This window comes from Nicotiana attenuata, unplaced genomic scaffold (genome assembly GCF_001879085.1).
Source record: "Nicotiana attenuata strain UT unplaced genomic scaffold, NIATTr2, whole genome shotgun sequence".
In the NCBI taxonomy this organism is placed as follows: domain Eukaryota; kingdom Viridiplantae; phylum Streptophyta; class Magnoliopsida; order Solanales; family Solanaceae; genus Nicotiana; species Nicotiana attenuata.
This window is the reverse complement of record NW_017674376.1, coordinates 32,435-44,668: the sequence shown is the minus strand read 5'-3', so window position 1 is coordinate 44,668 and position 12,234 is coordinate 32,435. Positions and strand designations below refer to the sequence as shown.

Genomic DNA, 12,234 nt, shown 5'->3' with positions numbered 1-12,234 from the left:
CTGCGTGTGGGGGTACTATTTTATACGACCATGACATACAACAAATTAAATCTGAACGTACATATTAAATCAGAAATATTCATATAATTAATGAAATTTGAAGCTGCCTCATCCCTCATATGTGCATGTTGAATTTGGTTCACTCAAATTTGCTTTTGTAGCTATTGAGACAGAATATGATTTCATTAGTTACACGACTTATTTTGTTTCTTGAAAAGAAGTTTCTCAGGTTAATGATTTGAATTTCCGGACTTTTTATTTTCATGAAGAGGTTAGCAATTACTATCTTTGTGTCTCATTCGCTTAACCTTTTTCATTTGGTCTTTTCCGTAGTATACATTTTTCCTCTACTCTTTTTATAAGACCATAGTTTGTGCATCTTATGTATTTTAGGAGTGCCATGGCTTACTGGTTGACTTTGAGATGCAGTGCTGATCTATATATTTCATTACTTCAGGCAGCAGGTAGGAGTGGGGATACTATTTTATACTTAAGCTTTCATTACTGGATTGGTGCTGAACCTGTTTTTGAAAGTAGCATCATCAAATACATTTTGATTCAATACTATTTATAGGTTGACATGCTATACTGTACAGTCTCCCAATTCAGAACTTGAAAACAGAGCTAAAACTAACTGCTCTTATGACAGTGAAGTGAGAGTGGAAGGCTTGGAGACTCTTGACTACCTTGACAACTTGTGCAACAGAGAACGTTTCACTGAGCAAGGAGATGCTAAAATGAGATAAAATAGTAAGGTTAACCAAATAACAATAAACGCAGTTTAATAGTCAGACTTTACTACCAGAAAGAAACATTAAATGGTTGAAATATGTCGTCCATAAGTATAAAATTTGTAAACTAACTAAAACATAAAAGTGAAACAGCATAAATAACTTGAAATGATTAAAATACATTGTTCATAACTAATAAAACTACTAATAAGACTAATGAGATAGTTCTTGGTTTCTCCAAGTGTTACATTTGCAAACACCTTATGCTGTTTTCTTCTTCTTAAATGGTCTTTTGATTTTATTTCCTGACAACTGTGTATTCGGATCTTCTTCAACCAGTGTTGCAACATTTGGTAAACTTAGCTTGGCAGGTGTATTTGCAATATCGATTAACTCATTCTCTTCAGTAGAATCCTGCATATACATAAAAATCAAAATTGTGAAAATAAGTAGGGAAATGACAGTTTGTATATCTTTATGAATTTATAACGGGAATTTTTTTTATACATGACTCAATAATGTAAAAAAAATAATAATAATGAGTTTGCAACTTGCTATAGAATAGAAAAAGTGAACATTCACAACTTTTAAAGTTATTAAAAAATCTCCAGATGTGTATATTTATTCGGAAACATATCATTCTAGATGTAAGTATGTGTCATCTTAAAGGAACAATTAAAAGTGAGCGATGTATTTACCTTGCATTCCTTGTCTCCATCAAAGACTTGGTTATTATTGAAGTCAGGGTCATATCACAAAATGATAAATAAATGAGTTTGGAATTATGATTCAAATAATGCAATTTATAAGAAATTACCATATTAAATATGTTATGAAGTTTTTAACCAAATATGACATACAGTTAAGTCATTTGTAGGTGTATCAGGACTATATTTCTTTATCAGTTGCTCCTCATCCGTAAGCTTCACAACACTATAAATTTTCTTTTGCAGTTGAATGTTCTCACTCTTGACAATAACCTTAAACATGAGTTTTCTTTGGAGAACATTGTTCAGCTCTACTGGATATGGATACCTATCAACACCTCCAGTATTCTAGAATGACATTTTGCGTTAGAATTGTTAAAAAAAGAAATATGAATATAATTAGTTAATATACCTCAAGAAATCCTTCCTTCAATTCTTTTGCGGATTTGCCTATGAGAAACATGGCTTCGCGGTCCCAAAGCAATAGGGAAATAGATCCTGTACTATCCATTACCCTAACCTGAAGCTTGTACCTAATTGCACAGCAAACATTTAAGATATAAATGTACATTTTTTATGAATTAAGCAAATAGAGTTGCTGCTTTTACCTAATAAGTGCTGAGTAATCTTCATTTTTACATTTGGGGTTTGGGCATTGAAAAATGTTTCCTACTTTATCCACCTTCTTTTGACACTTCTTGCAACTGACATACGACCATCCTTTTCCAAGTTCTAAATTTTCTATACTTGCAACAATCCAACAGGGACCTTCCTGTTTAATAAAATGATTAAACTTTAGGTCGTGATGTATACAGAGAGGGTATATGTGCAAATCAAAACTAATAATAAGTAATTTGCATCTTTATATTACAAAAATTAAAAATTTCAACCAATATGTCATATGAGAGATGAAGATATAAAGTAGGACATCCATAAATTAGCATGGACAAAATGCTTAAGAAAATTAGAATATATTGTGTGTAAAACGGGACTGGAAGATTGCATAAAATGTGGGGCAGGGGCAGACCAACATATATTATATGTTTGTGTTTCCATCTAGTAATGATCATATATTCATAATAATTTAACTTTTTCATGAAAGATCTCTTTAATTTATAGCAAATATACATTATATTTGTGTTCTTATGGAATATCAGGTATCCAATTCAGTGATAATGAATAAGTTTAAAGTACATTATCAATATGATAAGATTGGTTACTATATTTCCATGACATGTGTTAGAAATATTTAACGACAATTTAATGTACTAAAATAGGAGAAGCAAAGGGTGAAATATAAGAACAAAACAATTGCCCAAAATATGGTCTTCTAAAAATTCAAAGAAATAAGATAAAAAGAGTTTACTCACTTGCATGGACTCCACTAATTGGGCAATTGTTTTAACTTCAACAATGCCCTTGTCTAACTCATCCGAAACGGAGTAACTTTGTTGAGAGATGGTTGGAGTCAGCCTTTCAGAGCAAGTATCCCGAACAACATTTAATCTATATTTATAAATAAGGATTACAGTTAGAACTATACGTGAAAAGATAGATATGAGGGTAGATACATGATTAAATATATTTAACTGTGATTTAAACTCTTCCGATTGAGGAAATGTAGGATTAATCCACAACTTTGATGTATTCCAAGTGTTGCGCACTGAATATGAATCTGCAAAAAATAATTTTTTGTAATCGGTAATGAATAAGTTAGAAAAAGTAATGTCAAATTTAATAGTTACATGTTACCTTGAAATTTATGGGCTTTTATGAGCTGCATAACAACAATAATACGCTGGTTGTTAGAACTTAAAAGGTGAGGTATAACTTGATCAACAAATTCGCCCCAGAATGTAGCAGATAACTTGTTCCTCCTGTCCAATAGAAATAGTGTATAATGTTTAGTATATGTATTTATCAAATCTATCATTAATCAATGGTTGTCTGTTTATTCTTACTCATCATCTTCTAGTTCGATATCCATATACTTCCTACTAATTTCACCTTGTTTTTGCATTTGTACCTCACTAAAATTGACAATTTCTCTGATAACATCTAAAGAAAAAAAATGATGTTAAAATAAGTAGCATCAATCTATTACAAAAAAAAATATGTAAAATTAAATTAAAGTAAACATAAATATTACCAAATAGTTCACTCTCGTTGACATCAACTTTATTTATCAATTGATGATATGGTCGCAGATCAAAGATATTCATTGGAAATAGTGGATCAATTGTTTCAGCCACTGTTGTCCGTTGAGTAAACGTCAGCATCAATCTATGTTTTGTGGTGTTGAACATCTCCTTGTTTTGGCAGACGATAAAGTTCGCCATAAGATATAATCCAAGCTCATTAATTTTTTTGTTGAAAATATGCAAAACAGACTTGCCAATAGAAGCATGTATACGATCGCCCTACAAAGAAATTACAATACATAAAAGATAGTACAAATGTGTATAGTATAGTATTTATATTAACTTTACTTTTAAACAGTAGAGTTAAACAATTTAATTAGTGACAGTAATTCCACAAAAAATGCAGATTTGCAAGTCATGCAAATCTTTATAAAACATGCTTAAGAAAATCACCTGTTTCTAACAACGTAGACTTGAGACATCTAGCAAAGTTAACAGAAGGTTAAAGTGGACTTGACATTACTTTTATTAAAATACCATATTGAGGAATTGGATATTTTAAAATACCATTATTTTGCTCAGTCTCTGCAACAGTCAAGAGGATTTGGTAGTGAATTCAACTTCACAAGTAATAACACTAATGCTGAGGGAAATCCTTTTGAGAAATCTGTTGGAGTTGAAGATTTTGATACTGAGTTATATGATTAGGATCTTCATAAAGTTTCTTTTTCTGATTTGTTGTTGTTACCTTAAACAAAATTAAAAGCTACAACAAATACTAATATGGTCTTCTTTCCTTCAATGTGATTCCATAACCATGTCCCTGATGTACAAATAATAAATTGCGTGCGATTGTCTAAGGAAAACAACAACTAAAAATGATCCACATGTATACCTTCTGTTAAAGCCGAGCATTGGTAATAACTTAAACTAAAAATGATCCACATGTATACCTTCTGTTAAATCCGAGCATTGGTAATAACTTAAACTAAATTATAAGCTACAACAAATACTAAAAATGATCCACATGTATACCTTCTATTAAAGCCGAGCATTGGTAATAAACTTATTTTACAGTTAGAACTAAACCAAATACAAAGGATAACAGTATGGAAGAGCAAAACAAATCTATAGATATTGACATTTAAATTTCGAAGAGTACAAAGGATAACAATGTGGAAGAGCAAAACAAATCTATGGATATTGACATTTAATTTTCGAAGCGCACAAAGGAATTAGCAAGGCAATAACATAATAAAAATACCTTTTATTATATAAAGTGAACAACATCGACAACATGCTAAATCATACCTTCTTTTACAACATGCTAAATCATACTTGTTTTACAGTTAGAACTAAACAAAATACAAAGAACAACAGTATGGAAGAACAAAACAAATCTATAGATATTGACATTTAAATTTTGAATAGCACAAAGGATAACAATCTGGAAGAGCAAAACAAATCTATGGATATTGATATTTAATTTTCGAACAACACAAAGGAATTAGCAAGGCAATACCATAATAAAAATACCTTTTCATCTTGTAGAACCAATTCAATGGAGAATATAGAGCCAGGATTAAAACGATCCGGTTTTTCCCACATACGGACAACGCGAACTTTCAACTTCCATTGCATCTTTGAAATAGTTATATCCTTGATGAAATCATTGTTAGCGGCCATGTTTTGGCTAATTCGTAAGTTTTGTTTAAATCTTGGTAGAAGAACGAACATTAGAATTGAAGCAGTTGTAGGTGTGGAAGAAATATATATTTTGAGGTTTGAGCAGTTGCTACCCAGTAAAGTTAATCGTGGGTTAGACAGTTCAGCATAACATGACTTTGCAGAGAGAATTAGGGTTAATTGAAGGAAAAATTTATTTTAAAATTAAAAAAAATATAATTTAGATATATTAAGGGAAGTTTGAACGGTTTGTTTCTTTTACCCACGTTCAATTAATGCTTTTATAAAAATTTAAATTAATAAATTCAAAGGGAATCTTGAGCGGCGGTTATGGAATAATTTTGCAAAAAAATTTAAGTTTACACGGTTTGTTTCTTTTACCCACGTTCATTTAATGATTTTAAAAAAATTTAAATTAATAGATTCGAAGATAATGTTGAGCGGCGGTTTTGGAAGAATTTTACAAAAAAAATGTGAGTAAATAACTTCTATCGAAAATACCTAATGTAAGTCAGATTGTAGTTCGTTAGTTTAATTCCTAATATGTAGGAGTCATGTCCGAAGGTGCCATGTGTCGTGATTGCATTTTGCCATTTGGCTTAATGAGAGGCTTTTATCCCTTGCTTTTAATTATAGATAGATTATGTTGGATTAAATATTTAGTCTTACTTAAATTTTAAATAAATGTTTAAGCACACATCATATTACTAATCCCTGCAATGCTAATCCTTGTGTACAGTGGCAGAAGACAGAATTATCACTAAGAGGGTTAAAAAAAAAGATAAAATATTAAAAGAAAACTATGGCCAATGGACCAACAACTCACAGAGTCTTGACTCCCCTTACCACTGAGCTATGCTCTTAGACTGTGTCAAGGGAATTCAAAATATAATATATGGAGGAACAAAACAAATTTTACCTTACATTTAAAATTTTCCGGCACAGGGGTTCCGAACCCCCTTCCTGCCCCTGCTTGTATAGCTAACTAAATTAGGGATCCTACTAATATGATAAATAATTCCGTAATTATGATATTAGTAGGCTCGCTAACATAATTAGTTCAATTTATGATATGATGCTTAGGGAACTGTAGCTCCACAAATATAATTAATGCGCAACTCTTATTCTGCGAATAAGATTCCTTTTAAATGTATCGATGTAACGATCCGATCGGTCGTTTTGAGTTTTAGCGCGTTCTTCGGCGGTTTGAGGCCATGAGCGGCTTCACTTTAGGTATTATGACTTGTATACGTGGTCGAAATTGAATTTCGGGAAATTCAGAGTTGATTTGGAAAGAAAATTCTCATTTCGAAAGCGGAAAGTTGGCAGAATTGACTAAGGTTGGACTTCTGAGTAAACGACCTCGAAATCAGGATTTGAAGGTTCCCATGATGATTTTGGACTTGGGCGTATGTCCAGATCGGGTTTTGGATGACCCGAGAGTGTTTCAGCGCCTATTGTGTAAGTTAGTATTTTGGAAGAATTTCATAAGTTTGGGTTGAAGTGCGTTTCAGTGTTATCGAAGTCCATTTAGAATTCCGAGTCTGGGAATAGCTCCGTATGGTGATTTTGGTATTGGGAGCACGTTCGAAAGTCGATTTGGAGGTCCGTAGGTCATTTTGGAGTCATTTGGCGAAAGTTAGAAATTGAAGGTTTTTGAGAAGTTTGACCGGAAGTGGACTTTTTGATATCGGGGGTCGGATTCTGATTCTGGAAGTTGGAGTAGGTCCGTAATGTCGAATATGACTTGTGTGCAAATTTTGAGGTCAATCGGACGTGATTTGATAGGTTTCGGCATCGGATGAAGAAGTTTGAAATTCTAAAGTTCATTAAGCTCGAATTGGAGGACGATTCATGGTTTTAGCGTTGTTTGATGTGATTTGAGGCCTTGAACAGGTCCGCGTTGTTTTGTGGAACTGGTTGGTGTGATTGGACGGGGTCTCGGGGGCCTCGGGTGGTTCCAGGTGGTTAACGGATCGAATTGGAGTTGGGAGGAAGAGCTGAAGTCTGCTGTCATCAGGTGTAACCGCACCTGCGAGGTCTTGGCCGCAAGTGCGGAGCCGCAGAAGCGGCCAAAGGAGCGCAGATGCGGTTGAGAAGGGAGAAGGATGGGACCGCAGATGCGGTCATCTTGTTTAAATGTTTAAAGGTGATGATTTCAAAAAATATTAAAACGAGAAATTACTAGTTATTTGGTGTTGGATTGCCTGACAGTGGTGTCCGACACCATCACGACCCTTAATAGATTTTGGGTCATGACAACATGGTATCAGAGCACTAGGTTCCCTTAGGTATCACGAGTCATGAGCGAGTCTAGTAGATTCTTGCGGATCGGTACGGAGACGTTTGTACTTATCTTCGAGAGGCTACAGGGCTGTTAGGAGCACTTCCCTTCTTGATTTCTTCATCGTGCGATTTGATCCCTTTGAGGCTTATGCCTTCATTTCCTTTCCATTCAATCTTATGCGACGTGAAGCGCTGGTTATGAATCGGGGAGTGAGTAATTGTAATGGTACTACAGATGTGGTGCGGGATGTATCTCCCTGCGTGGTTGTTTGGGCTATTGTCGTCTCCTTGCGGAAGGATATTCTTTCGATTCAGTTCAGCAGTTGTACTTTTGAGAGCTTTGAGGCTATGCACATGTTGCTACGATGCTCACGAGCAGTTATCGTGTAGTATTGATGAGATGGTGGGATGCTTGCCTATGTGTCGGGCAGTGATGACTTGAAAGGAGGTTTACTAAGTGTATGATTCAGAGATCCAGTATCTTATTTCCGGTGGAGGAAAGGTAATCGAAATATAGATGATCAGGTTTGGGTGAATAGGGTAACGATACTTGGTGTTCTCCAGTGTGGTGGAATTTTTATCTGCGACGTGGTGTCGTCGTCCTCGATTGAATGTGTTAAGTTTGCCGGTGTTATGATCTTCTACAATTCGCCTTTGGGGCAGGATATTGTGAGATAGTACTGAAGAAGCGGTTGTCAGAAATAGTAGGGTACGGTGGTTTGGGATTGAATCGGCATTCCTAATGTCGACGGCTCGGGAAAGATGAACTTCAGAAAGGTTAAGTTAGTAGCGGTCTGTTGGTTCAAGTGCTATCGAGATAGGTTTTGATCTAAGGCATCAGCTGAGCAGCAAAGGATGAGGAAGGACATGTGGGAAGTGTCATGCGGTTGTTAAAATTCCTAGAAGGCCAGGTGTAAGAAGCGGAAGTCGAGTAGTTGCTTAAAGAAGAGAGGTTTGGCCAAAGTGGGAGAGCGGCAGAGTAGAATATGAGTTCATTGGCAAGATAACTACACACCCAGAGAAAACGTCTAGAGTGATTTGAGATTCAGGGTGGACAATGACTGGGTCTATGGACTTAATTTGAAATATCGGCTATTATACGGCGGGAGATTTGATACAACAGAAATGAGCTGCTTGATATGAAGAAGGATACAACATGACTTTGGATTGGAAAGTATTGTCGCACATTTAGTTGATGTCCATGAGGAGTGAATGGGCTTGTACAGCTAGCGAACGAGCATGGGCTCAGGTTGGGTTACGGATTCCATAGTAATTGCGCAATGCAGCGTCACTGAGAGATGTCGGCATGTAATTTCCACAGGTGGGTTATCTCCTGTGAGCATGTTAGCGGTCGCGTGGTGTTGACGAAGCTTAGGCAAAAAATTCTACCGGCGATACAGTAAGAGGTCGGGTAGGTGAATGTGGTTAGTGATTCCGAGTGTTCATGAAAGGTCAAACAGAAGGATTTAGAGGAATTTGGCGAGTTGGTGGTGCAGGATCATGTCAATGATGAAGAAAGAATCTGGATGGGGTTCCAGAGTTGTGTAATGGCGGTTTCAAGCTATGTGGGAGAGTCCCACCGCCTACGATTGGGTTGCATGGTTATTTTCTTGTGAGGTTTCGGGTTATCGGCATATTGGTAAGTTATTTCAGCTAAAGGAAAAGAACATAAGTGGTAATTTGAGCAAAGGAATTGATAAAGGTGTGCTATAGTTGGCCTTATTGACTCATGTTCTGGCTTTGGGAAGATTCAGGATTTATGCTTCGTACAGAGGTGGTTTACAAGGGAAGTGATTATGTTCTTTCTCAAAAAACCAATTACCCCCTTTGCATCATTTGTAGGGAGTGCTGCAGCTTCCACCCATTTGGACCCGTAGTCCACAGCGACGAGTATGTACTTGTTGCCATATGAGCTGATGAACGGGCCCATAAAATCGATCCCCCATACGTCAAACACTTCTACCTCCTGAATTGGGTTCATAGGCATCTCATGTCGGAGGGAAATATTCTCGGTTCGTTGGCATTCATCACACCCCTTTATCCATAGATGTGCATCTTTGAACAATGTTGGCCAGTAGAAGCCCGACTCCAAGACTTTCGCAGCTGTCCTTACTCCCCCGAAGTGTCCACCATATGGTGATGCGTGACATGCCTGCAAAATAGAAGACTGGTCTATCTCGGGGATACATCTCTGGATCATGTTATCAACACAAATCCTGAACAGATAAGGCTCATCCCAATAATACATCCGACAATCACGAAAGAACTTTTTCTTTTGAAAAGAGGAAAGGTCATAAGGAACAATATCGCTCGCCAGGTAGTTTGCAATGTCTGCATACCATGGCGCTTCCTCGAGACTCGTGGCTAGTAATTGTTCATCTGGAAAAGTTTCCAGAATCTCTTCTACCTCAACCTTCTTTTCAGCTCCTTCCAGCCTAGACAAATGATCAGCTACTTGGTTCTCCGTTCCCTTTCGGTCACGGGTCTCCAAATTAAATTCTTGCAGCAGTAGCACCCATCTAATCATGTGCGGTTTGACTCCTTCTTCTCGATTAAGTACCTGAGAGCAGCATGTTCAGTATAAACAATTACCTTCGAACCTATCAGGTATGACCTGAACTTGTCACATGCGAACACCACTGCTAGCATCTCCTTCTCGGTCACAGTGTAATTTAGCTGGGCTCCACTCAGCGTCCTACTTGCGTAGTATACTGGATGCATGATTTTATCTTTTCGCTGCCCAAGAACTGCTCCCACAGCATAGTCACTCGCATCACACATCAGCTCAAACGGTTGATCCCGGTCGGGGGCAACTATGATAGGTGTTGTTACCAGTCTCTTCTTTAATTCCTCAAAAGCTACCCTGCAGTCATCAGAAAACACAAAAGGGTGATCTTTTTCAAGCAATTTACACAAGGGGTTAGCAATTTTGGAAAAATCTTTTATAAATCTCCTATAGAAACCGGCATGCCCAAGAAAACTTCTGATTGCTTTGACGGAGGTAGGTGGTGGAAGCTTTTCTATCAAATCAACCTTTGCACGATCCACCTCAATACCTTTACTTGACACTAGATGCCCCAAGACTATACCTTCTTGTACCATGAAATGGCACTTTTCCCAGTTAAGCACCAGATTAGTCTCGATACACCTTTTCAAAACTCTTCTCAAGTTCACAAGGCAAACATCGAATGAGTTCCCCACCACTGAGAAGTCATCCATGAAAACCTCCATTATCTCCTCTACCATATCTGTGAAGATGGCCATCATGCACCTTTGAAATGTGGTGGGTGCGTTGCATAGACCGAACGGCATTCTCCTAAAGGCATAGATACTATAAGGGCAGGTGAACGACGTTTTCTCTCTATCCTCTAGGGCAATAGAAATCTGATTATACCCCGAGTACCCATCTAGAAAGCAAAAGTGAGATCTCCCTACCAATCTATCTAGCATCTGATCAATGAATGGCAGTGGGAAATGGTCCTTCCTGGTAGCCAAGTTCAACTTCCTATAATCCATACAGATTCACCAACCTATGACTGTTCGTGTGGAGATAAGTTCGTTATTATCATTCTTCACTACCGTCATACCTCCCTTTTTTGATACACACTAAACTGGGCTAACCCAGTTGCTGTCAGAGATGGGGAATATGATTCCCGCATCTAACCACTTGATCACTTCTTTCTTCACCACTTCTTTCATGTTGGGGTTCATCCTTCTTTGATGTTCTCTGGAAGGTTTGTGCCCATCTTCAGTAAAATCTTATGCATACAAAAGGCTAAGCTGATCCCCTTAATGTTTGCAATGGTCCACCCAGTTGCAGTCTTGCACTCAGTCAGTACCTGCAAAAGCTGTTCTGCCTGCAGATCTAACAAACTAGATGAGATAATAACAGGTAAAGTTGAGTTAGGTCCTAAGAATGCATAGCTGAGATGAGATGGCAGTGGCTTCAGTTCCAACCTTGGTGGCTCTTCTATCGATGTCTTAGCTGGAGGAGTTTTTCTTTCCTCTAAGTGCAAAGGCTCGAATTCTAGCTCCCTTTTCGAAAAACCTTGGACTTCAAGAGCAAGTACCCACTCTGCTAAGTCTTCACCATTAGCTTCATCTAAGTTCATGAGACAGGCTGCTAGAGTGTCTTTAATGTTCAATGCTTTATCTTCCTCCTCCAAAACTACATCCACCGCATCTATTAGAGAGCAATTAGCAAATTCACTGGGTCTCCGCATAGATTTCTGCACGTTGAATGTTATCTCTTCATCGTTTAATCTCATCTTGAGCTCTCCAGTTTCACAATCAATTAAAGCTCTCCCAGTGGCCAAGAATGGTCTTCCCAAAATTATGGGAATTTCCTCGTCAACCCGACAGTCAAGGATGACAAAATCTGCTAGGAACACAAACTTCCCAACCTGTACCAATACATCATCTAGAATCCCAGAGGGCCTCTTCACTGTTCGGTCAGCCAGCTGTAGTAACATNCGGCTGCGGACAGAAGTCTTGCAAAATCCGCAATTGATCCGCGGTCAGATCCGCGACCGCGGATTAGGCGTCCAAGATTTTTTTTTTTTTTGCTTTTTTCGCATTTTTGCCTCCTCCGGGATACTTTCGTCACCCCGAGCCCTTCCGCTGCGCATGCTTTCGTTCCTGCACCTAAATAGACCGATCAAAGTGAAAAAAATTTGATGGGTT

At 37.4% G+C, this 12,234-nt stretch overlaps 1 protein-coding gene across 1 annotated transcript; it reads right to left on the bottom strand.

The window, feature by feature from the left end:
- Positions 1 to 992: 992 nt before the first annotated feature.
- Positions 993 to 3,221, bottom strand: LOC109218536. Its single transcript, XM_019382911.1, has 7 exons — positions 3,191 to 3,221; positions 3,029 to 3,113; positions 2,809 to 2,944; positions 2,047 to 2,210; positions 1,851 to 1,971; positions 1,592 to 1,786; positions 993 to 1,145 (listed from the first exon to the last, which is right to left on the bottom strand). Exons 1-7 carry the CDS (start codon positions 3,219 to 3,221, stop codon positions 993 to 995), a joined length of 885 nt encoding a protein of 294 aa, XP_019238456.1.
- Positions 3,222 to 12,234: the final 9,013 nt, after the last annotated feature.

What these genes read in the sequence shown, in the direction of transcription:
- LOC109218536 (XM_019382911.1), bottom strand. Translation starts at nt 3,221, where the DNA reads ATGCAGCTCATAAAAGCCCATAAATTTCAAG. An exon ending in AATTAGTGGAGTCCATGCAA is followed by an intron (nt 2,211 to 2,808) that starts GTGAGTAAACTC and finishes TTTATTAAACAG; the next exon opens with GAAGGTCCCTGTTGGATTGT. An exon ending in TGAAGGAAGGATTTCTTGAG is followed by an intron (nt 1,787 to 1,850) that starts GTATATTAACTA and finishes ATGTCATTCTAG; the next exon opens with AATACTGGAGGTGTTGATAG.